The sequence below is a fragment of the Cyclopterus lumpus genome, chromosome 13 (genome assembly GCF_009769545.1).
Source record: "Cyclopterus lumpus isolate fCycLum1 chromosome 13, fCycLum1.pri, whole genome shotgun sequence".
Taxonomy (NCBI): Eukaryota; Metazoa; Chordata; class Actinopteri; order Perciformes; family Cyclopteridae; genus Cyclopterus; species Cyclopterus lumpus.
Window position 1 is genome coordinate 12,502,542 of NC_046978.1, and position 25,885 is coordinate 12,528,426.

The 25,885-nt window shown below is 42.7% G+C and overlaps 2 protein-coding genes across 2 annotated transcripts; both read left to right on the plus strand.

Annotated features, from left to right (window-relative positions):
• Positions 1-2,165: 2,165 nt before the first annotated feature.
• Positions 2,166-9,880, plus strand: ppp5c (protein phosphatase 5, catalytic subunit). The gene is made up of 13 exons (XM_034548348.1): positions 2,166-2,271; positions 3,676-3,917; positions 4,581-4,728; positions 4,918-5,039; positions 5,201-5,266; positions 5,455-5,553; positions 6,031-6,136; positions 6,389-6,531; positions 7,211-7,298; positions 7,385-7,425; positions 7,563-7,741; positions 7,840-7,921; positions 8,743-9,880. The coding sequence occupies exons 1-13, from the start codon at positions 2,175-2,177 to the stop codon at positions 8,803-8,805; spliced, it is 1,476 nt and encodes a 491-aa protein (XP_034404239.1). The 5' UTR covers positions 2,166-2,174; the 3' UTR covers positions 8,806-9,880.
• A 717-nt stretch (positions 9,881-10,597) lies between these two features.
• LOC117741355 (THAP domain-containing protein 5-like) lies at positions 10,598-14,978 on the plus strand. Its single transcript, XM_034548349.1, has 5 exons — positions 10,598-11,082; positions 12,298-12,481; positions 13,338-14,143; positions 14,263-14,449; positions 14,582-14,978. The coding sequence occupies exons 1-5, from the start codon at positions 11,009-11,011 to the stop codon at positions 14,699-14,701; spliced, it is 1,371 nt and encodes a 456-aa protein (XP_034404240.1). The 5' UTR covers positions 10,598-11,008; the 3' UTR covers positions 14,702-14,978.
• Positions 14,979-25,885: the final 10,907 nt, after the last annotated feature.

Consider the following 25,885-nt stretch of genomic DNA (forward strand, 5'->3'; position numbering starts at 1 on the left):
GTCATGGCGCGAGCAGACTGGACTGGGCTGTATCCTCTGTGTCACATTGCTTCTCCTGGACGCTTCTCTTGCTAGTTGAACTTTTAACCCCGTAACCATAGGGGAGAAAAAAAATTGACACCAAACCACAAACCTATAGGTCAAGGGGTTGACTTTTCATTTCTGGTGCACAAGACGGATGTCCGTCTCGCTTTTTTCCCCTCCGGAGCGACCCGTGGATTACGTCATGTTTGCAGTCCCGACCCCGGAAGTTCCCTCGACAAAAAGCCTGCTGGGAATTTTCCGCATCGTTCCAGAAAAAAAACTCTTGGCAAACGCACATTTATGATACGGACACTTTTTGGTTCAGCAAGATAATCCTCACAAATGAAAACTACTTTTAGGATGAAAGAAAATGCATTCTGGGGGAAGTAAAAGCTGGCTACAAACCAATAGTATACAACAGGCTGTAAAGGCAGACTATTACTTAGCCACATGGTAGCAACCGCCATTTTTTAAAAGACAGTTAAAAGCTTAAAAATTAACGAGAGGAGTACTGACGTGTATTTTATAGTAGAACAAGACATTCAGATCTCTTAATTATCTGAAAGACCTTATATCTGGCATCTAAACAAAAAGCCATTTAAAAACAGTGGACTTTGGGACTAAGGAACAAAAAGTGCCAAAAACTGACTTATTCCTGCGGCAGCCTGTTCACATCATGCCTTATCTTTGAATCGTGAGGAGCAAATCTGTACTGCCATGTGTTATCTTGAGTAAGCAAACCAGCCATTTCAAAGAGACAGCTTTTTGTCCATGTGAGATTGAAAACATATCCACTTTAAACACTTTATAAAAGAACCAAATTAAAGCATTTAGGTGGAGATGCTACTCTTTTTATTTCCTCTCGTCAAACAAAATACACGCTAGCCTTTAGCTCCAATGTTATCAATCAGCTGCAACTATGAGAATACCAACTTTCAGGCTCCCCCGTGTGGCTCAACGGTGTATGCGGATATACACGTTAAATCAAAGACAGTGGATAACAAAATACAAATAGAATATAATCCTTTGGGTCCCGACCCAGTCTTTGGGAATTCCCAGCAAAAGGGAGGGGTTTCTGCTTACAGTTGTGTGGTGTTTTTTGCAAACCAGTTGTTTGAGGCCGGGTGTGCGTCAGATGCCATGTGCGAGTGAGTAAAGTTGTGGAGATGCGCACGTGTGCCTCATTTGGCCCTCCGCATGCATCTGGGGTTGTCCGTAGGAGCGACATCCTTGCGTTCAGTTATGGCAGCTAGGGAACTTTCCACTGCAGCATCCTCCATCCTCGACTCATCTGGGTCACAACCAAAAGGATTGGTGACGAGCGCTGAACGCGTGTGTTAGGGCTGTAGATTTGAATTAATTGGAATATTATTGGGGTCCAGTCAGAGAGGGGCAATGTGTTGAGGACAGCGCATAGCTCCAAATTAAAGTAATTCCAGACAAGCCGAGGGAAATTGACTCCTGCATGAAATTGACTCCCGCATGAATCATCATTAGATCAACTAATCTTGATCTAATGATTCGGTTGTACATATTACTCACCACCATCTCAACATGTTTCTGCTTAGCTCTACATCTGCAGTCCGATAGTTGTGCTGTTTATTCCATGGGCATTTCAGTGAAGGTCTATGCTGACCCCTGCTGGTTAATAAACTAAAATAACTTAAATGAAACTATTGCTTCCTTGCTTTAGTTTTGCAACGCCATTGTTAATATAATACTAACATCAAAGGAAATTTTGGCCAAGGAAAACATAAAACGTATAGCCACAATCAATATGGAAAACCCTCACAAGAACATATATAACGTTTCTCAGGCAAAACAATATATATATATATATATATATATATATATATATATATATATATATATATATATATATACTGCCTACTATCAATGCATACTGTACCTTAATGTATTCATAGGGCTCATGCTGTATTCATACCAGTTAATGTTTATTTTACATTCTATTTATTCTATATTTTATTATTACGTGCATCTACCCTGCACTTTACTGCTTTTTGCACTTCTGGTTTATTTCTATATTTAGACTTAATATGTATGCAGCAGTAAGGGTTTAATTTAGGTTAACATTTCTTAAGAGTCCGGCGAGCAGACACACCCACAAATTATTTGCGACAGTGCAGTAAATGGCGCACGTATCGAAAAACGGCAGTGAGGAAAAGATGGCGGAGGGAGGTAACGATGCAGAGCTGCTGAAGGAGAAGGCGAATAAGTATTTTAAAGGTAATATGACAGTCCTGTCAGGCCGACGCCTTTTTAACAGCAGTTCTTAACAGACGAAGAGGTGACCATTAGTTGTCGTGGCGACATAACTCCGTAGCAACGCGCTCCGGACCGGATACGCCATGCTAACGTTCTGCTCTTATGGTACGCTAACTGTAAACTCCATTCATTGGATTACTACGCACTGGATTGAAATGAGCCGGTTTAGCTAACGCTAGCTACAACACCAGTGGCTCCATACGTTAACACATGCCGCCACGCGCTTGTCCTCCATCGTGCTCACCTAACGTGCTCGCATTCGGTACAACGTGGGTTTTCAACCGCATGTTGTGTTCACTCGTATAACGTTGGAATAAAGTGAGATTCAGAAACTAGTCCCACAATGTTCTATATGTTCTGTAGCGGCGGAGCTTCGGTTTACCAACAATACTGGAACTACTTACATGGGTACTTTTCTTGTCAGGCGGTTAATTTTGAAGAGATACAATACCGACAGTCACTGTGCGCCTCCGTTTAGGTCCCAAGACATGACGTTGTGGTGGAAGGAGTATTTAGTAAAAGTTTCAATGCTACAGTTTAAAACGTATAAATATTATGTTTCACTTTTAAAAAAAAAACTTCAAAGGTATTTGCATCAAATCAACGTTATACTCAAAGTGCTCCTTATGAAGAATAGGCACGTTTCCGATAGACTTCAATGTTGCAGCTAGTAAACGTGCTGCTAATATTATTCACTTAATATACTCCCTTTTCTTGAGTGGAATCGCTCTTTTATTGTGTATATACTAATTATTTATTTTAGTTTAGGATAAAATAAACAGGACGGGTTGTTTTTTACTTGGTATCACTCATGAGCAACTGTTTTTCAAATGTGCTGTCACCTATTCCAAATTAAAACATATTTATTTCTGTCAAACTAGTCAGTTGTGTCAGTGAGGCTTGCTTGCTTACTTATGCTTAAATATTACATAATCTACTAAACCTGATTTAGTTTGTTGTCCACTGGTAAAGCATGGGATTTGTCCATAAACTATATAACTATAAAACAAACGTATAATAAATGTTGAATTTATCAAAGAAATTCAATAAATTACCCAATATTTACATAAATACACAATAATCAGAATATTGTCACATTTATCTTGAGGTATTGAATGGCAGTATGTTATTGAGTGTGGGGAGGATTGTCATCATTGGCTTTCAATGTATTTACTTTGGATTAGTAAATAAGTATTTTATAGCTACAAAAGCTTTCAAACATAGGATGCCAAAGTAATGTATTGAACCAGCTTACGTTCGCTTACGTTCTACTAAAAAATAAACATGTTTTTAACATTTTTAATGGAACTTTGTTAAACCACAAGCCCAGTGTTTTCTGTTAACGATGTGATATTTTCTTTTCAGAGAAAGACTATGAAAATGCAATCAAGTACTACTCGGAGGCCTTGGAGGTCAACCCTACCAATGCCGTCTACTACAGCAACCGAAGCCTGGCGTACCTGCGCACAGAATGCTACGGTTATGCCCTGGCTGATGCCACCAAGGCCCTGGAGATAGACAAGAACTACATCAAGGGATACTACCGCCGCGCCACCTCCAACATGGCACTGGGCAAGTTCAAGGCCGCACTCAAGGATTACGAGACGGTAAGAAACAAAGCTTATTCGACTAAGTAGCTGCACACTTTTCTACTCTGACCCTAGAATTTAGGAGACATAAGCGTTGTGCACAGTAATGTTTTTATTGGATTTTTTTTTTTTTCAAAAGAAAGATCTTTCCAGTTCCATCTGTTGATCTGTCACCATGAGTTAGGCTGCTCGTGTTGTCTTAACACCCTGGAATAGGGATTATCCTCAAATCCCGTCATGATGCCAATTAGATCCAGTTTGAAGGCACTCTCACCAAAGCTGGTGTCTATTGTTGTTTGTGCTGTAAACAATATAAATATACTGGGACTTTGGAAACAAAGACCCCGTGAAGCTCAGCCATAGTCAAAGCAATTTGTTGCACAAACTGGACCAAGCGCCATGACAACAGAAAACGAGAGTTAATCCTAATGAAGCTATGAGAGGTTGCATCTGTATTTATATTTATTTATAGATGTTTCGGGCAGAACATTGAGTATGAATGGTTTAAATAATGTTTATCCAGTATAAACTGCAGAATTTAAACCGTGATATACTTTTAACAACCGTTTACATCCTGGTCTTTTAAAGCCACGCAGAGTCAATTTCCCGACGGCTTCCTTGATGCTGGTTGATGACTGACCAGCGTGGTGGATTTATTTTATTTCCCTGTTCTGATGATAGGTAGTGAGAGTTCGACCAAATGATAAGGATGCGAAGATGAAGTATCAGGAATGTAACAAGATTGTGAAGCGGAAGGCTTTCGAGAGAGCCATTGCCAGCGATGAGATTAAGAAATCTGTTGTTGACTCCCTGGACATCGAAAGCATGAGTAAGTCTCCTGTATTATTGAACAAATGTGTACAAATATATCTGTCGCTCTGTAATCCTAATGTGTACCTAATCAGTAAGTAAGACAGGAGCTAATGATGACAAAATGCACAGGTGTGAACCGTTGCATCATTACTGTAGCGTACATTACTGGGTTTTCCGTCTAATAGAAGTTGATGTTTTATTGCAGCGATTGAGGATGACTATGAAGGCCCTCAGCTTGAGGACGGGAAGGTCACGTTGAAGTTCATGAAGGAGATGATGGATTGGTTCAAAGACCAGAAGAAACTGCACAGAAAGTGTGCTTATCAGGTACACATTTCTGAGATTGTACTCATGGTTGAATGTACTTATTGTAAGTCGCTTTGAATAAAAGCCGTCAGCTAAATAAAATTTAATGCAATGTCTGTTTCTATGAACTGACTGAAGAAACTTAATGTACCTGTCATAACTATTTATTTTTACTCTTTCAGATTTTGGTGCAAGTTAAAGACCTTCTATCGAAACTACCGAGTCTTGTTGAGATCACATTAAAAGAGGTGAGGACTTTTAAAATGGCTCAAAGCTGCTGTTACTTTATGTCTAATCAGTGCAACAGTAGATTTATCTTCTTGATCTGCTCATCATAGGACTGCAGGAGTAAATTAATTGTTATTATTTATGGTTATTTTATACAATGTATCTTTTGGGTATTCTATTTAAAGTGTTCTGTTTCTATTTGCAACAGACAGAAAAAATAACAATTTGTGGTGACACGCATGGACAGTACTACGATCTCCTCAACATCTTCCAGTTGAATGGCTTACCATCAGAGACCAACCCCTATGTATCCTTTTCTTTTCAACAGCTTTTACATTTGTGTCCATGCAGTCATCCTCCTCGTTTGTACCATTCTGTGTCTGAATGCCTTTACACACCGGGGCGGGTTTCTTTTTTTCTTTTTTCATGAGATTTATTTGCACTTAAATAAATTTATTTTGCTAATGTATTTGCCACAAATACTTAAACATATAATCTGATTATCACATGGCGAAAAGCAACTTTTTAGGGTGGATTTTTCTGAGCTTTCACCCCGCAAAGAAAGGCGTAGTTACTTCTTTCAACCTTGACAAAGGCAGTGCAGACCAGATTCACTCCTTCCGTTCTTTCCTTTCACAATAAAAGCCCTATGCATAAAATATTTGCATTCTGCTATTGGTTTCGCTTATTTTTTTACGTTCCTGGTGTGTAAATGCCTTTAAAACAACCACAGAGTCAAGCCTCAAAACTCAAAAACGTCACAATGCTTAACCCCAGAATTCAGCTGTTTAATGGCGACTTCGTCGATCGAGGCTCCTTCTCTCTCGAGGTCATTGTTACCCTCTTTGGCTTCAAGCTGCTCTACCCTGACCACTTCTACTTGCTCAGGGGTGAGAGCACCTACACTCTGCCTGTGCATGAGTCAGTGGGTGCATGTGTGCTGTTTGCAGATGTGTGCTGTACAACATGTCGTATTGTATGTTCCACTTTATACACGTCCGCTGTCATAAAGTTCAAAGCACAACACTGAAATCCATTTATTTGCCCGTTTCGTTTTCACAATTCATTTGGTTTCGACTGTTACATTACAGACTTTGTATTGAGGTAGGAACATTGTGTAAACGTGGTATTTTGACATGCAGGTAACCATGAGACGGACAACATGAACCAGATGTATGGATTTGAAGGGGAGATCAAAGCCAAATACACAGCCCAAATGTTCCAGCTGTTCAGCGAGGTCTTCCAGTGGCTGCCTCTTGCACAGTGTATCAACAGCAAAGTCCTGGTAAGCAGTGGTGCCATGAGTTTAAAGCAGCTGCAAGGCTCTGCAACAATGTAGTTGTTATTCACCAATTTCTGTTTTCTACACAAATCCCGGTGGAGCCTGTGTTGTTTTTATCCACCAAGCGAGCCATGCAGACTTGATCGAAAATTGTGCGTGTGGCCACTCTGCTTCAAGTGGCAGTAGAGACTGAGTAGTTTAAAATCATTCAAACTAGTTTGACATTAAGCCACATGACCCAACCGGCGTAACGGATTTCCCCACTAGGTGACAAAGCAGCTCCACATTAAAGTGAGAATAGCTGGTCCACCTTGAAGGACAGCACACCTTTAAGTGAGCATTTATTCAAAGACAAATAAACTGCACTGACCCGTTCACAGCTATAACATTACTGCTTACTCCACATCAGTCACAAGTTGCTCCTTCTCCCTCAACCCCACACTCCCTCAATGTTACCAGCCGCCAAACCGACTTAAATGTTAGCGTAGCGATCTGCCGGCCATCTGTGGAACGTTTCTCCCAGGTGGGCAGTATAAACAGAACTACTACGCATCCACGTCCGCTAGTGAAAGGTGTATTTGTGCTAGACAATGGATACTTTAGTATCTATATTTGCCGTGTACTGTGCGCATCACACCGGCCGTTTGGCTGCGCTGACCTGTTCACGTGGGCTCCTTTTCAGGTTATGCACGGTGGACTGTTCAGTGAAGATGGTGTCACATTGGAAGACCTCAGGAAGATTGAAAGGAACAGACAGCCTCCGGACTCAGGTAGGCTCCAACTGTGTGTAATCTGTCCACAAGAAAGCCTTTTCAAGAAAGACCTAGATTGAACACCTTCCTCCGCTTTTCCACAGGTCCCATGTGTGACCTCCTCTGGTCGGATCCACAGCCTCAGGTCAGTTCCCACCCACCCCATAGCTCATTATGTATCCAGGGATTTGTGTTAGAGCAACATCCACTTCTAACTGGATTAAGAATGAATTTCTTTATTCATTTATTTCTTTCTCTCTCTCCCCCATCATCATCATGCAGAATGGCCGGTCAGTCAGTAAGCGCGGAGTGAGTTGTCAGTTCGGGCCGGATGTGACTGAGCGCTTCCTGGAGCAGAATAAGCTGGATTTCGTTGTGCGTAGTCATGAGGTGAAAGCTGAGGGCTACGAGGTCACTCACTCAGGGAAGTGCATCACCGTGTTCTCAGCACCCAACTACTGGTACGTAATGACGCCGGATAACTTTAAGAGTGTGGAGTCAGCCGTTGCTAACGCTGTTCACTTCTAAACGCTGCGTGTTGTATTCCTTCTTCCTCCAGTGATCAGATGGGAAACAAAGGAGCTTATATCCACCTCAGGGGATCAGACCTTAAGCCAGAATTTCACCAGTTCACTGCTGTGGTCAGTATCCTGTTCTCTGACTTAGTGTTGTCACAATACTGAAGTTATGACTTTGGTGCGACTTCCTGTGTCATTATCTGAATGCAGATACTGAAATGATACCGCCAAATTTAAACACATCAAACTTAAGTAGGATTTCTGCAGATACAGACATCGGCTCAGAGCGAGACTGTGCAGATGGCGAGCGGTTCATAACCTGCTTTAATTTTGTCATCGCGTTTTTGAGTCACAGATCAAATCGACAGTAAAAAAACTCAGCAGATATAACTTTTGGAGAAGCACTGATCACGTTCGCTAATACCAATTGCAGATCGTGCATGAGCCATATCGCACAATACAGATTGTTAAAGTTATCTGTTATTATCATAAAGTGGGTAATTGCATAGAAGCACACAGTTCAAATGATACAAAAATAAATGATTGCATTTTCTTTTTAAAGTTGTGTTCGATTTAATAAAAGTTAAAAAAACATATTGTATTATAAACTTTCCCAACACATCAACCTCTTCATCCTTTCCACCACTAGTCACGGGAAATGGCCTTCACTATCATTCTTATCGCATCATTTCTGATGGCAGGGCCTTCGTGATACCTTTCTTGTATTTACATACTGTGCAACTCTACTCTTAATTTGTTATATTCCTTGTATTTATTTTGGGAATGCTATTGAAATGATGGGTCCTTTTTTCATGAAAAGGTCGGTCATAATTATTTTTCTTTTGCTGCATATTGTTACTGTGACATCTACTGGAGCTTTAAAAAAAAAAAAGGGAGCTGAATCAGGGTGTAACGTTTGTCTTCCTCTCACACTCCTTTTACAGCCTCATCCAAATGTCAAGCCCATGGCGTACGCCAACACGCTAATGCAGATGGGGATGATGTAGAGGTCACGCCAGTCCGTCTGACACTGAAGACCCTCCCATCTGACCTGAACCATCCCAGCCCCCTCACACCCTACAGTGCTCGGACATGCTCATGCTTAGCCTACGGACAAAAAATTCCACTAGTCGTGTACAGGAAACACATGGTGTAGTTCAGATGGGAAGAGATCCTTTCCACCCGGTCAAGTCCAGAACTGGGTTTGTTCTTTCATGTTATCAGTTAAAACTAGAAAAAAAAAGTCTCCATTCCCATTTGCCCACTCCTTTGTTCCAACAAAGGGTAAAGAAACAGACCTATTCAGATGAGTCTCCTTGGAGCTGCTTGGTTTTTAGAATACTCCGCAGGTGGGATCAAATAGCTGATATGTACCAAAGATCCGTAATGAAAATGATTGTTCAGTTTTTGCAAGGAGCGTCTTGTGACTCTGAAACCTAGTATTGTACTGTCGGTCTGTGTACCCAGCTTGGAGCATTGTAAACGGTGTGAAGAGCATCATGTCTATCAGTGTTTCTCAAACTATCCTACAGTTTGTCTCTTTTTAAAAAAAATATTGTTTGCTTTTACAGGAATACAAAAAAATGTATGATCCCAGTCCCTGGAAAAAAAACAACAAACAAATAGATTATGTCGGGGAACACTCTTAAAGGTGCCGTTTTCCATTAGTGGTGTATTTGGTTGGTTCAGTCATGTAGCTGGTAAGATTTAATGTGCACTGCTTCCTGTTGAGGAAGATACCGCTGCTCCTTGTTTTTCATCCTTGCCAGTCATCGTGCCACTCACCCGGCAGCTCCCGCACCGCCTCCTCTCCGAATTAGCTTTGGCGAAAGACAAACTTCGATGGCACTCTAGTCTCCCTGACGTTCAATTACTGGTGACCCACGTGTGAATTCCTTCAGCACCCAAACGTCCAAACTGCAATCCTGTCTCGAAGCGCACAGCTGCATTGTCCTATGGCCCTCAACTTTTTAGATAAAGAAATACACTGATGTGTGTGTATATATATATACTGTATCATTGAACGATTTCGTGTAATGTTTGGAGAAAAAATATTGAATAAAAAAAATTCCAGTCCAGTGATTTTTAGAAACAACCTGGTGTCTTTTATTTACGTCTGTTGATGTTGTCTACTTTTGCAACACTGTCTTTTGTGGTCACATATTTATATATCCAACAGCACCTTCTTGGAAAGACCCATCTGCACGTAGCTGGTTGAGGCAGAGACGATTGGTCCTTGTAGACGGGATCAGCGTAGGCCATTGGTTAGGACCTGAACAAATCAGATTACTGCTACCTCCGAGCATGGACTTTTGGCCAATCCTAGCACTTGAACGCGCATGGTGGCTCTTTCCAAGAAAAGCGGTTGGATTCATACCTATGAAGAGGTTTTTAAAAAAAAATCACTTTCCTAACTGAAGTTACATGCCAGATTCAAGTTAACATACCATTATACATAATTGTAGATGTATCATTATGGATAAACACCACATTATTGATCCATTAGAGAGATTTACAAACCAAGTAGTAAGAATAAGCCCCCGCTTTAAAGAAACTTACACATTAATGTAAATGGATTACTCTGCAATGGGCCAACCTGCATAATTTAGTACCACGTATCTTAAAGCTAATACTTTCGTACGTTTTACTTGAGCCACATTTTGAATGCAGGACTTTTACTTCGTTTTTCTACACTAGTAAAAGAGGCAGAGTACCAACACTGCATTTTACTGGAGCTTTCGTAACAATTGAAAGCCGTAGGCCTGTGCTGATCCGTTCCAACCGCTCGATCGGTTCTGCGCATGTGTGGTACCGTCTACCCAGAAATACTGCGGAAAAGACCCGCCCCTATTCTCCCTCTGATTGGCTACTCGATGCTAAATGCTAACGTTAGCCTAGCTGTAATGCTAACAGGCCGCACTAGATACACCGGTTAAGAGCAACTCAGTCGCGGCAGCTCACGCTTCTCCCCCCGTAGTATGAAGAGACGCTACCCGTTCTAAGGAACGGTATCATTTAGTTGGACTAACTCTATATATTTTTAGAGCGAATGTCGCATTTACTTCGACGTCACGACTCCCAACAGCTGATCGCTCGTCGTCAACTGTGCGCCACGAGTTGACAACACACAGCACGCGTTTCACCTTGTTGTGATCCCAGTTCAACACGAAGACGGTCAGCTTTCAATAACAATAACACCACCTAGCTGAGATGCCGAAATATTGTTCTGTCCCAAACTGCAAGAATGATTCTGGAAACGGCGGCGACAGGAAGAGCTTCTACAAGTAAGCAGCTTAAACTAAATGGAGGCGTCGTCTCCGACTTCCAGGGACGTGTTCCTATCTGAAGTCAGCTTTTCACCACGTCAGTTCTTACTACATATTTGATGACTGAAATTAATCACCGTAGTTCTGAAGTATCACCAATTTTCTTTTCTTTTTTAGTTAATGGCGCCTTTTGTTTGACCTTTTGAGTCCTGATTCACCTGTTTAGACTCTGGTGGACACCGACGGGCAAATTCCCCTTAAGATATGTTTTACTTATTATTTCTGAAAATGCATAAATGTTTGGTTATATTTCGTAATTAGAATGTATCTTCTTTTTAAAAAACTACGGACGCAAATAAACAAACTCGTCAAATGAACACCAACATGTGTATTTTGGCTGTTTTGATGAAAGACATATTACGGAAACGGAGAAGCCCAAAACTTTCAAATGAACCAGTGATGAATAACCAATGTTGTTGGTGTCTCACGTTATTCTGAGCTCATGATTCACGGACTCTATGCAGTGGCAGAAGAAGTACTCAGATCCTCAACTTTAGTCAAAGTAGAAATACCCAAGTCTCAAAATACTTGATTACAAGTAAAAGTCCAGGATTCAAATTATTACTTTAATATAAATACAGAAGTAATATCGGAAAATGTGCTAAAAGTATAACAAGTGAAAAGTCAGTTAATCTTGTTCCTCAATGTGGAGCCAGTATTTATCTTACGTTTTTATCTTAAGTATGAAGTTATATAAAATGGTACCGAGTACAATACATGTCAAAATTGTACTCAAAGTACTCACAAAAATGCCTTTACTTCCATTCCGCGATTGGAAGTAATCACAATTCCACTGGGAATATAATCCTAAATAATTAAAAACCGAGAACAGTGACCATGCATGGTCTATTCTCCTGCAGGAGAATAGAAACCGGTCGTCAACAACAAAGCAGCAAGCTTTGCAGTCACTGCTGCCATTGTAGCTTTGACATGTACATGTGATTAGATACAGCACCACCACTAAGTACAGCCTCGTATACCACCAGCGTGGGATTGCATCATACACCAAAAAGTGACGAGTCCACAGCGTCCAATATCCAGCTAGGGGGAGTGGGACTATATAAAGTGAGACTTTTTAATGATGCATTTTTTCCCTGTATGTTTTTCTTACATTTCACAATAATTAATGGTGTTGTCCAGTGCCTCACATCCGTAGTCTTCGTTGTGCTCCAGGTTCCCCCTCCAGGATCCGGTCCGGCTGCAGCAGTGGCTGAGGAACATGCGGCGCGGCGACTGGGTCCCCTCTCGGCATCAGTATATTTGCCACGAGCATTTTGTGCCTTCATGCTTCAAGGTGCGCTGGGGGATCCGCTACCTTGAGAGCGACGCCGTGCCCACAGTCTTCCAGGACGCCGAGGTAAAACGCCAAGAAACTTTTTTGACCATTTATTTTGACACGTTGTTATTGCGCTGAATCTGCTTTTCTTTTCTGGAAGCTGGTATTCGTTCTTTAACATTTGTAACATTTTATTGTTTTTTCTTCTACCATTGGAAGCGGTTAGATTTATTTATGGGCCGGAGACTTGGCTCAGAAAACACAAAATTCTCTGTTGTGTTTGCAGCTTTAACCTTTTTTCCCCATTCATTTATTTGTGCAGCTGCTTTACCAGAGCAGACCGCAAAGGTGGTGAACATAAAGCGTATCGATGATGACACGGAGGTGCTCCTTGGAAGTTTCCTGCCATTTTAATTCATCCCGTCAGGCGATCTTGCAAAAACCTTCCATCCCGATATGGGTCATTTGAGATCTCGATAACAATAAATATCACATGCACGTGCAAAATGAAGTTAAGTTTCAAGTGAAATTACAGAGAAATTAATTAGTATTTCCACAAATACACAATCTGATTAAAACAATAATTGTATTTCATTTCCCAGAAACAGAATTCTTTCAAGCGTGTGCTTGTTATCAATTTAGCCGCCGTAAATTGTGTATCACAATTTTTTATGTAAAACAATAAATTACAACATTCAATAATTGTCCAGCCCTAATTGTGAGAAGATTGTTGTGTTATGCAATATAGTATCATTGAATCATTAATTGGCACCTAAACAAGGTGATCTGCACATGTATTGACTGAATTTATTATCTGGGGTATTCAAAGTCTTACTTTTGGCCAATATTGATCAGATTCCTGAGTTTTATGATTGCAACACTAAAGCTGAACTGTCATGTTGCTTTTTGCTCAGCACACACTCCTTCTGCTTTCTAGAAAAGGAAAGCGTCGGATTCCAGCGAGAGGACGCCGAAGCGACTTCGCGCTACCGGCGATCAAAGCGTAACGGTGTCGGTCGACGCCGCGGAGACGGAAAGCGAAACACCGCACACCGTGCGCCTGTACGAGATCATCGTGGACCCGTCACAGCAGGCAGAAACGAGCCGGCTGGTAGCAAGCGGCGTCGGGGGGTCTGACCGATTCCCTTTCACTTTACTCCAGATGGTCAACGATCTAAGTAACGGCGAGGAGGTGATCGTGATGTCCGAATGCCCCGCCAGTGAGGGTCTGGATGAGCTCCTGAACAGAATGCCCGCTGCGATCTTAACGCAGGGCCACGTGCTGGTGAGTGAAGACGGGACTGGCACCCCGGAGGAGCCCTCGGACGCCCACGAGGACGGTGAAACCCAAGTCATCGCCTACTTCAAGACCATACCGAATGTTTTCCCGGGAGAGGCCGCCGCCCAGCTCAGCATGTGCCCGGATACAGTGCTGTCGTCCGCTCTGAGCTCCAAGCCCATCACGTCCACTCTGCCCATAGTGTCCAAGCGCTCGGCGCCCTCCCCGACGTCCCTGGTCCTCTCCGCGGAGAAGCTGGACGAGGGAGAGGAGTACGAGGACAGCGGCGCGTCAGAGGAGGAGGAGGAGGAGGAGGAGGAGGAGGAAGAGGAGCAGGAAGAGGAGCAGGAAGAGGAGCAGGAAGAGGAGCAGGAAGAGGAGGAGGAGGAGGAGGAGGACAGCGGCGCGTCGGAGGAGGAGGGCGCCGGTGCAGAGCCACTGGATCGCCAGCTGGATGAGCACTGGTGAGCACCGACTCTCAAGTTCATGGTCACGTCTGTGTTTTTTTTCTGGTGCGGAGGGAAGTCGCACACCTGATTCAGTGCTTTTTTACAACCCTCTCTCTCTTCTTTTGCACACGCAGCTACCACAAGAGCAGTCTGAGCAAGGAGCAGCGTGAGGCGATCGTGGCCGAGCTGCAGAAGAAGGTGAAGGTGCTGCAGCAGCGCCACCGCCGCCACATGGAGAAGCTCCTGGGCCTGGAGAACACTGTGAGCCAGCTGAGGCAAAGCAACCTGCTGAACGAGGAGCGCCTGCAGCTGCTGGAGAGGGTGAGGTGTTCCCGCGCGTCGAGTCTAGATTAATCTTCAAAATAGAGCTCATCTCATTCGCCGCTCTGAAGTTTCTTGTCGGCTGTCGGTGCGTTCTACCAATTCACTCTTGGTCGTCCCCCTCCTTCTCAGGCTTACATACAGACCAGCGCAGCGGTGTCGGATGCCGGGCGGACCGTGGCCATCATCTACGAGCAGGATGATGCCGCGTACTTGTATACGCCGCTGATCGCCGTCGCTGGGAAGCTGTGAGGCTTTTTCGCCTGCCGTGTCAATCGGCGACGGAGCCGATGTCGCTGAAAATAACAAATTGAATGTAGCGCGGCGGCGTGTTGTCGGATCTGCTGGTAGCTTTGCACAAACGTGGATGCGTAATATGTGACGGTGTCGAATGTAGGGTTTCTTTTCTTTTTTTAAGCGCTCCACACTCTACCCTCCCCCTCTTCCTCCAACTACTTTTTGCTTGACTTGGAGTGTATTTTTGTTTGTGATGATGCACATATCAAATGAATAAAACAACAAACTACCATTGTGTCTTATTAAAGTTAATGTACATTTTAGCTTTTAAAAAGACCCAAAGATTACACGTCCAACTCACGCAGGTTTAAGCACCGTTGTCATTCAGAATGTGTGTATGTATGTATGTATATAATATAATATATATATATACATACATACACACACACACACATGTGTATATATATATATATGTGTGTATATATATATGTGTGTGTGTATATACATATATGTATGAGTGTATATATATATATATATATATATGTGTATATAAATGTATGTGTGTGTGTATATATATATATATATATATATATTCAATTCAGTTTATTTTGTATAGCCCAATATTACAAATTTCCCTCAGAGGGTTTTACAATCTGTACACATACAACATCCCTGTCCCAGGACCTCACATCGGATGAGGAAAAACTCCCCAAAAATAACCTTTCACAGGGAAAAAAGGGAAGAAACCTTCAGGAGAGCAACAGAGGAGGATCCCTCTCCCCGGATGGACAGAAGCAATAGATGTCATGTTTACAGAATGAACAGCATTTACAAAGTTACATAAACACATTACATGAATATGACAATGTATGAATGGAACTCCAATCCATGAAACAGAAGGAGGTAGAGAGGAGGGGGGGGGCGGGGCGCATCAGCAGGGCCAACGTGGGAGGCCGGCTCACCAGGCATCAGACACCTCCAGGTCCAATGGACCCTATGAGACGTGAAGTCACAAAGACTCCGGGGAGGAAGCAGAGTTAATAAGGTGCAATTGAGAGATGTAAATTCATCCATAAGGAGAGAGAGAAGAGGAGATAGGTGCTCAGTGTATCCTAAAACATCCCCCAGCAGCCTATAAGCCTATAGCAGCATATCAAGGGGCTGGACCAGGGCAAACCTGATTCAGCCCTAACTATAAGCACTATTAAAGAGGAAAGTCTTAAGTCTATTCTTGAATGAGGTGACTGTGTCTGCCTCCTGGACTGAAAGTGGAAGCTGGTTCCATAAAAGGGGAGCTTGATAACTGAAGGCTCATGCTCCCATCTTACTTTTTAGGACTCTAGGAACCACAAGTAGCCCCGCATTTAGTGAACGCAGCTCTCTAGTGGGGCAATATGGTACTACAAGCTTCTTAAGATATGAGGGTGCATCACCAATCAAGGCTTTGTAGGTGAGGAGAAGAATTTTAAATGTGATTCTTGATTTTACAGGGAGCCAGTGCAGAGCAGCTAATACAGGAGTCATGTGATCTCTTTTCTGCAGCATTCTGGATCAACTGGAGGGATTTAAGAGACTTATTAGAGCAGCCTGATAATAAGGAGTTGCAGTAATCTAGTCTGGAAGTAACAAACGCGTGAACCAGCTTTTCTGCATCTTTTTGGGACAAGATGTGCCTGATTTTTGAAATGTTACGTAGTTGAAAAAATGCAATCCTTGAGATTTGCTTAACGTGGGAGTTAAAGGACAAGTCTCGGTCAAAGATAACGCCGAGATTCTTTACAGTGGTGTTGGATGCCAGGGCAATGCCATCTACAGAAACCACATCACCAGATAATTGATCTCTGAGGTGTTCAGGGCCCAGTAAAATAACTTCAGTTTTGTCTGAGTTTAACATCAGGAAGTTGCAGGTCATCCATGTTTTTATGTCTTTAAGACATTCTTGAATTTTAGCGAGCTGGTTGGTCTTCTCTGGTTTGATCGATAGATATAATTGAGTATCATCTGCATAGCAATGAAAGTTTATGGAGTGTTTCCTGATAATGTTGCCCAAAGGAAGCATATATAAGGTAAATAAAATTGGTCCAAGCACAGAACCTTGTGGAACTCCGTGATTAACGTTGGTGGTCATTGAGGCTTCATCGTTTACAAATACAAATTGAGATCGATCTGATAAATAGGATTTAAACCAACTTAGTGCGGTACCTGAAATGCCAATCGACTGATCCAGTCTCTGTAATAGGATGTCATGATCAATGGTGTCGAACGCAGCACTAAGGTCTAATAATACCAGTACGGAGATGAGTCCTTTATCTGATGCAATTAGGAGGTCATTTGTAATCTTCACCAGTGTTGTCTCTGTGCTGTGGTGTTTTCTAAATCCTGACTGAAACTCCTCAAATAAACTATTCTGATGTATAAAGTCACACAACTGATTTGCGACTACTTTCTCAAGGATCTTAGAGAGGAAGGGAAGGTTAGAGATGGGTCTGTAGTTAGCCAACACCTCTGGATTAAGAGTGGGCTTTTTCAGGAGAGGTTTAATTAGAGCTACTCTAAATGAATGTGGTACATGCCCTGTTAGCAAAGACACATTAACAATATCCAACAGAGAGGTGCCAATTAAAGGCAACACGTCTTTAAGCAGCCTCGTTGGGATGGGGTCTAAGAGACAGGTAGACGGTTTAGAAGTAGAAACCGTTGAGGACAATTGGTCTAGGTTAATGGGAGAAAAGCCATCCAAATATACACCAGGGCATACGGCCGTTTCCAAGGCCACTCCTCTTGATGACAGATCGGCAGTAGTTGAGGGCAAGAGATCATCAATCTTGCCTCTAATAGTTAAAATCTTTTCATTGAAGAAGTTCATGAAGTCATTACTACTGAGGTCTATAGGAATACACGGCTCCACAGAGCTGTGACTCTCTGTCAGACTGGCTACAGTGCTAAAGAGAACCCTGGGGTTGTTCTTATTTTTCTCTATTACTGATGAGTTACGGAGAGCCTTTTTATATGTTTTAAGACTATCTCGCCAAACTAAGCGTGATTCTTCCAGATTGGTGGAACGCCATATGCTTTCGAGCTTTCATGATGTTTGCTTTAGGTCGCGGGTCTGAGGGTTATACCAGGGAGCAAACCTCCTTTACCTCACTGTCTTTTTCTTCAGTGGGGCTATCAAGTCTAGTGTCATTCTCAGTGACCCTGTAGCACTATCGACAAGATGATCAATCTGGGACGGACTAAAGTTAGCACAGGAGTCCTCTGTCACATTGAGACGTGGTATTGAATCAAATGCAGAAGGAATCACTTCTTTAAATTTAGCTACAGCACTGTCAGTTAGACATCTGGTGTAGAAACTTTTGACTAACGGTGTATACTCCGGGAGTATAAACTCAAAAGTTATGAGGTAATGGTCTGACAGAAGAGGGTTCTGTGGGAAGACCTCCAAATGCTCAATGTCAATGCCATATGCAAGAACAAGGTCGAGGGTGTGGCCAAAGCAGTGAGTGGGTTTCTGTACTCTCTGACAGAAGCCAATCGAGTCCAACAATGAGATAAATGCAGTACTAAGGCAATCATTATCAATATCCACATGAATATTAAAATCTCCTACAATAATAACCTTATCAGTTTTAAGGACAAAACTTGATAAAAACTCTGGAAATTCAGATATAAATTCTGAATATGGACCTGGAGGCCGGTTAAGTATAACAAATAGAATTGGCTGTAATGTTTTACAGGTTGGATGTGAAAGACTAAGAACAAGGCTTTCAAATGAGTAGTAGTTTAGTTTAGGTTTAGGATTCATTAATAGGCTTGAGTCAAAGATGGCTGCTACTCCACCTCCTCGGGCCGGTGCCTCGAGGAATGTGAGTATTAATATGACTTGGAGGAGTTGATTAATTTAGGCTGACATATTTTTCATGACTCAGCCAGGTTTCAGTAAGACACAATAAATCAATGTGATTGTCTGATATTAAATCATTTACTAATACAGCTTTAGATGACAGAGATCTAATATTTAGGAGTCCACATTTAATTATCCTGTTTTGTTGCACTGTTGCACTAGTGATGTTAACCTGTATGAGGTTATTTTGTATGACTCCTCTTCTGGTTACTTTTGATTTAATTAATTTAAGTGGCAGTGGGACAGACACAGTCTCTATAGAGTTAAGGTTAAGGGTGGGTAACTGCTCGGATGGAAGTGCAGAGAAGGGTGGAAAACTACAACTCTGCTTCTGCTTCCTGATCTGAACTCTGGATAATGGATTAAGTCTGTTAATCAACTTGGCCATGTTTGCAGAAATGAGACGCGCTCCATCCCAAGTGGGATGAATGCCGTCTCGACTCATCAGATCAGGCTTTCCCCAGAAAGTCTGCCAGTTATCTATGTAGCCCACATTGTTTGCTGGGCACCACCTGGACAACCAGCGGTTGAATGACGACATGCGGCTATACATGTCATCATTGATCAGATTGGGGAGAGGGCCATATATAAACATATGTGTATATGTATATATATATATATATATATATATATATTTGTATCAGAATCAGAAACTTTTTTTATTAGCCAAGTAGGTTTACACCTACAAGGAACTTAGCGTGGTGGGTGGTGCAACATAGGACGTTAAACATAACAAACAACAACTATAGACAACAAATAAACCATCAACAAAGTGCAGACGAGACATAGAATAAAATGTACAGTGTAAGATAAGTGCAATTGTAAAGTGTATGTACAGTGTATGATGAAGTGCAATTGTAAAGTGTATGTAATGTTACAGTTTTAGTAAAAGTGACATGTGTATTATTTAAGTGTGCTGTTATGTGCAGAGGAGTGACCGGTGGAAAATAGTCCAAGGGATGAAAGAGGGTAGTAAATAAATAGTCCAGGGGTAGTAAATAAATAGTCCAGGGGTGGTAAATAGACCCGGGGATGGAAGAGACAGTCAGTCAGTGGGGGATCCGGGCTTCGTTGATGAGCCTGACTGCTGATGGTAAGAAGCTGTTTGAGTGGCGTGCGGTCTTGGACTTGGTGGACTGCAGCCTCCTGCCAGATGGAAGGGACTCAAACAGCTCGTGTCCAGGGTGAGAGGGGTCGGCTGCAATCTTTCTTGCCCACTTCAGGGACCTTGAGGCGAACAGGTCCTGAAGGGAGGGCAGATTGCAGCCAATCACCCTCTCTGCAGAGCGAATGGTGCGCTGCAGCCTGGCCTTGTCCTTGGCAGTGGCTGCAGCGTACTAGACGGTGATGGAGGAGCAGAGGATGGACTCAATGATGGCCGTGTAAAAGTGTACCATCATTGTCTTTGGCAGGTTGAATTTCTTGAGCTGCCTCAGGTGGTATATCCTCTGCTGCGCCTTTTTTGGTGATGGAGCGGATGTTCAGCTCCCACTTGAGGTCCTGGGATATGGTGGAGCCCAGGAAGCGGAAGGACTCCACTAAGTTGACGGGGGAGTCACACAGGGTGAGGGAGGCGGGTGGGGCTGCGTTCTTCCTGAAGTCCACAACCATCTCCATTGTCTTTAGGACGTTGAGCACCAGGTTGTTCTGGCTGCACCAGGTCACCAGATGGTCAGTCTCCCAGCTGTAGGCGGACTCATCCCCACCAGAGATGAGACCAATGAGGGTGGTGTCATCCGTGAACTTCAGGAGCTTGACAGACTGGTGACTGAGGTGCAGCTGTTGGTATACAGGGAGAAGAGTAGAGGGGAAAGAACGCAGCCTTGGGGGGATCCGGTGCTGATGGTCCGAGTGGATGAGATGTGCTTTCCCAGCCTCACGTGCTGCTTCCTGTCAGACAGGAAGTCTGAGATCCACTTACAGGTGGAGTCGGGCACGTGCAGCAGGGAGAGCATTTCAAGCAGCAGAGACAGGATAATTGTATTGAAGGCAGAGCTGAAGTCCACAAACAGGATCCTGGCGTAGGTTCCTGAGGAGTCCAGATGCTGGAGGATGTAGTGGAGGGCCATGTTGATGGCGTCGTCAACAGACCTGTTGGCTCTGTAGGCGAACTGCAGTGGGTCCAGTATTGGATCGGTGAGGGTTTTGAGGTGTGCCAGGACCAGACGTTCAAAGAACTTCATGACCACAGAGGTCAGAGTGACGGGCCTGTAGTCATTTAGTCCTGTGATCCTGTTTTTTTTGTATATATATATATATATATATATATATATATATATATATATATATATATATATATATATATATATACATATATGTGTGTGTATATATATGTATATATATGTACATATATATATATATATATACACACGTGTGTGTATATATGTGTGTGTATATATATATATATATGTATATATATATATATATATATATATATATATATATATATACATATATATATATATATATATGCATATGTGTATGTATATATATATATATATATATATATATATATATATATATATATATATATATATATATATATATATATATGTATATATATATCGATATATCGACCTGTATGTATGACAGGAAGGACTGATCAAATCTCACAGATTTACTATTTAACTGCAGAGTAAAATCTGGATCAGGGGGACTTTACTTCTGTCAATGTTCAAGACATGAAGCAGTTCTACATTTTACTTATAATAATCCAGATTACAGAATAATCCAGTTTGTCGTCTTGATTTAATACAGTGGGTGCTCTCCCCTCATGCAGTGCTCTCATCTCCCCACCAGATGGCACCTGGTCTAAAGGTGGGCGTTACCTATGCTAATCAGCAACTATCAGCCTCACCTGAACCAAGTGTTGTTCATTCATCATTCAGCACATCTGGGGAGGGGCAGAAGAACGTTTGGTGTATCTGGTGTATTATTTAGTTATCTTAAGAGAAAACGATATAGCAATGTAAGTGAAGGTTGCTGTCTGATTTACCGGAACAGATAAACACAGCCAATAGTTGATTTGAATATCCAAATTCAAATTTGACAAGTATACACACGTGCACTATTAAAGTGTGGTGCGGTTTAGTCACATCAGTTATTATTGCACAAGATTCACTGTGCAGCATATAACACTGCACCAATCTATAACAGCCAATGTTCTCTTTCATGACTGCTGTTATTGAAGAATCCTCTTTTAGGTCTTTAGCATGACCACTTGGGGGCAGCAGAATATTTTTCTTTTTCGACATGTGTCATGCTAATTCTTTTTATTCCGCTCCTCCGTTCCAATACTTTAAGAAAGTTGGAAAAGTATTATGTTTGTATGAAATATTAGTGTGTTTAATCAGACTTCTCCTTTTTAAATTGGAAAATGAATGAGTGAGTGGAGAATGTTACACACTCCCAGCTACATTATTCCAAATGCGCTGCTGCTGTCACCTCAAAGTTGAACCTGATTTAATTCTACTGCATAACTGGAAAGTGAAGAGAGTGAGTGTTTCTTATCTGCTCAGCTGGGAGGCTCTGAGATGGAATGTAAGGGAGGGATCTGCTCTTTTCATCTGACGCAAAACTTTATCAGCAGGTACACTTGAGGATACTTGGTCAAATGCACATGCATAAAGTGATTTTGACAGAACAACCTGACCTAAGAGATCCTTTGGCTCACATTTCGGTGATCCATCCTCCCTTAACTTCCTCATTTCACTTTGGTAAAGAATAACCCCTATTATTTATGATCACCTTATGTAATAAGATTCCTGTTCAGCTGCTCAGTGCTGAACTACTTTTTCTTGAACTCACATTGTACATATTGTTATATCGTCCTAAAGAAACATTTCACCCCAAAATAAAAGATACATAGTTTTTCCACTTAAATAGAGTGTTATTTGTCAATCTTTGGTGTTTATCAGTTTTCGTGTTTGACGTTAATAATTAACTGGAAAAAAAGTTGAAAGGAGAATATCTGGCTCACCTTAAAGGTCAGCCCACCTTATCCCGGAGTAGTTGGTATAGTTTCAGGGATAACCCCCTTTGCTTTAATCAGCAGGTCCTCTGTTGCTCTCCTGAAGGTTTCTTCTCTTTTTTCCCCGTCAAAGGTTATTTTTGGGGAGTTTTTCCTGATCCGATGTGAGGTCCTGTGACAGGGATGTAGTATGTGTACAGATTGTAAAGCCCTCTGAGGCAAATTTGTAATTTGTGATATTGGGCTATACAAAATAAACTGAATTGAATTGAATTGAAGCAGGTGGGAAGCAAGACTTGGGTCCTGAGAAGTTGCAGCATTTATTCACAGAGAAAAATGTTACGTTCACAGCTATAATGTTAGGACTGAAACACACTCAATTTTCCCCTGAGGATGAATAAAGTATTATCCCATCCTGTCCTATCCTTTACTCATCATCACAAACACCTCGCTAACATAGCGCTGGGCTTGCTACACGCCGTAGAAACAGAAGACAGAAGACAGAGTAGCCTCCACGGGGCAGACACACAGCTGACGACCTTGCAGCTAAACTAATTGATGCTGCAGTGAACTTCTTGAGAAAATGACTACATGTGTCCAAGAAAATGCATGCAACACGGTGGCTGCTAACTCTCCCAGACAGATGAATGGGTACTTGGTTCCCTTTTTTTTGTATATACTCTGCAGCTGGTAAATGATGGATTTAACCTGTTTGTGCATCCATTAGATTATCGTTGCAGCCGGGCGGCTTGTTAGGCACTTCAACCACGGAACCCCAGCATGCAAGGCACTAATCATTGTTTACAGCTTACAAGGGTCTGCAATATATCAGGAAAATAAAATCTAAATTAACATCCATATTTTGGTGTCAGTTGCTTATAGTTACATATATGTAAGCTGTAGATATGTGTTCCTATTCTCAAATATAATGGCACTAAGTGGCGCTTGACTTGTGGGGCTCAAAGCACCAAAAAAAACATTTGAAAAACTCAACAGAATTAACCCTAACCCGGTTACTTAAAATAATAAGGGATATGCATTGGTGTCGGTGCATTGTGAGTCGGGAGGCAGTTAAAGGACCTAGGCGTGCCAACCCCTGGCATAGCAGACCGGCTCTAGGGACGCAGAATGTCTCCTCTCTGCCGGAGAATGAACCAGAGTTGTTGCAGGAGCTGCAAACTGGAGAGGTACCAACTAGATATAGTCAGGCTCATATCCACTTATAGTACTACTGGTTCTGGAAACAAACTCCTGGAGAAGGACTGGAGTCTATCCTTTTCTATAGTATCTAGAATAACTTTTTAATGCATTCTCCAGGAGGCTGGGGACATGGAATCCAAATGAGCCTGCTAGGAGTTCAATCAGAGAGAACAGTTAGATAAAGAAAGGATAATGTTTATAGTTAACAGATGATATGAAATGATGAAGTCTCAGAGTCTTTGGCGCTTGGACTCTACGAGGAGATTTGTAATTGAGGGCCGACTGCCCCGATCAGCAACGAGATAGATCCCCCCGTGGAGTCCAGACCTGGTGGTGATGAGCTGATAGAATGATGAGATGATGAAGCTGATGGATCCGTGAAGACTGGGCGGAGATGGGGAGGTGGAGGGGTGCGTAACAGCAACATGAATGAACTGAAGGTAGAGAGACAGTCATATTTAAATGAGACAGCAACAAGATGGTTGGCTAACCGTGTCATTGTTTCCGTGTGCTTATTGGATTGAGGGGACCAGCTGATCTGCGCAGCTGGTGTCATGATTTACGGTGCAGAACAATGACAGCAAGTAATCAATGAGTGAGCATGTGTGAGAAATGATTGGCAGACGTATGAGGAATAAATGGCGGGCTTGAGGGGTATGGTCTTCCTGTCTGAACTTGCGCTAGAGCTCCATTTGTGGTCAAAAGGTCATCAATACCTGTTGTGGCGGCAACCTAAGAACCCGTCTGTAAACAACATTGGCGAGGGAGATCGTGAAGCTGAAGAAGGAGACCTTTCAAGTTTGCTCGACCCTGGGGTCTCCAGAAACAGCAGGCAGGAACCAGTTGGCCAGAAGAGCTGCAACTGCGGCAGTTGCCAAAGCCAAAACCTGGAGATTGGGGAGACTATCAAGGAAGACTTTGGGTTGGCCTCAAGGAAGTTCTGGCAAACTGTTCCAACAGAACCGGAGGCAGGCCCGTAGAGATCAGTCCCGCAGCCCCCTGCACCGCGGGGGGGCCTCGCGTGGCAATTTTTTTTTTTTTTAATCCAACACTAGCCAGCGGACTGGGCCGTATTGCGGCTAAGTGTCGGCTGACTCGGCTGTGTTCCGGCTCGATACGGCCAAATGTGAGCCACCTTTGGCACATTTCAATGTTGCCATGTCTGGCCCAGGTGTAGCTGTTACGGACATGGGCAGATTCTGTCTGAGACATGGCAACCGGTTTATATCGGCTGCCGAATCTGGGCCGAATAATGTAATAAATAAATAATATTACATTACGTAATAACATTAAGATATCCCTCAAAGTTGTCTCTCTCATATAAAGCTACACAATAAAAAAAAGTATTTAAAACTGTGTTCACACCAAACGCGCGACCAGATCCCAAAGTCAATGCACAGGCGCGTTTAGACGTGAAAAGGGGGCGTGGTTTATCTCCGTGGCTTGTCTCCGTAAAAACAGTTATAACTACCGCCGTCCGCCATGAAATAAATAGCCACTATTTCTACCCTATACTTGTTGTGGAAATACAACAAACGTCGGAACACCAGACGCCCTCGTATTTGGGTTCATAACATCACCCGTCGCCGCACACAGCTCGGTGAATTTCACCGTCTTCTCCAGGAACTGCACCTGGAATGACTGCCGCTTCCAGCGCTACTTCAGGCTAACCTGTAGCTGTATTAAAGAGCTTGGGGGTCCGCAAACCGCTACGATGTCCTCCCATTGTTTTCTGATCTAACAACGGCAGGACAGTGACGGGCGGAGCATCTCAACGCTGATTGGCTAGTGCGCCGCCCGATTCGCGTCTATCGCGCCGCCCGACGCGAATTTGCGTCAAACGAGTCTGTAGTTGACTTTACATGGGATCCAGACGCGCGAAAAATTTGCGTGTTTGGTGTGAACACAGTTGGGCCGCGGTGTATTCTGGGAGAACTACGAGGAAATTTCTCTTGAGGAAAAATGAAACGCACATTTAAAAGTGGTGCCCAAAAGCGGCATTCAAAACAGAAAATTTCTGAATTAAATGCCAAACTTCCCAAAATTACAAGTCTTTTTCGACCAGCTGGTGAAGGATGCACTCATCTGCCAGAAGAGACAGGTATTGTACTGTTTGCTATAGCTA

Bases quoted from the DNA above. Each gene is read 5' to 3' on its own strand.
- ppp5c (XM_034548348.1), top strand. From the start codon at position 2,175: ATGGCGCACGTATCGAAAAACGGCAGTGAGGAAAAGATGGCGGAGGGA. The intron at 5,040-5,200 runs GTACACATTTCT...TTACTCTTTCAG, and splicing joins ACAGAAAGTGTGCTTATCAG to ATTTTGGTGCAAGTTAAAGA. The intron at 6,137-6,388 runs GTGAGAGCACCT...TTTGACATGCAG, and splicing joins CCACTTCTACTTGCTCAGGG to GTAACCATGAGACGGACAAC.
- LOC117741355 (XM_034548349.1), top strand. From the start codon at position 11,009: ATGCCGAAATATTGTTCTGTCCCAAACTGCAAGAATGATTCTGGAAAC. The intron at 11,083-12,297 runs GTAAGCAGCTTA...GTTGTGCTCCAG, and splicing joins GACAGGAAGAGCTTCTACAA to GTTCCCCCTCCAGGATCCGG. The intron at 12,482-13,337 runs GTAAAACGCCAA...TCTGCTTTCTAG, and splicing joins CAGTCTTCCAGGACGCCGAG to AAAAGGAAAGCGTCGGATTC.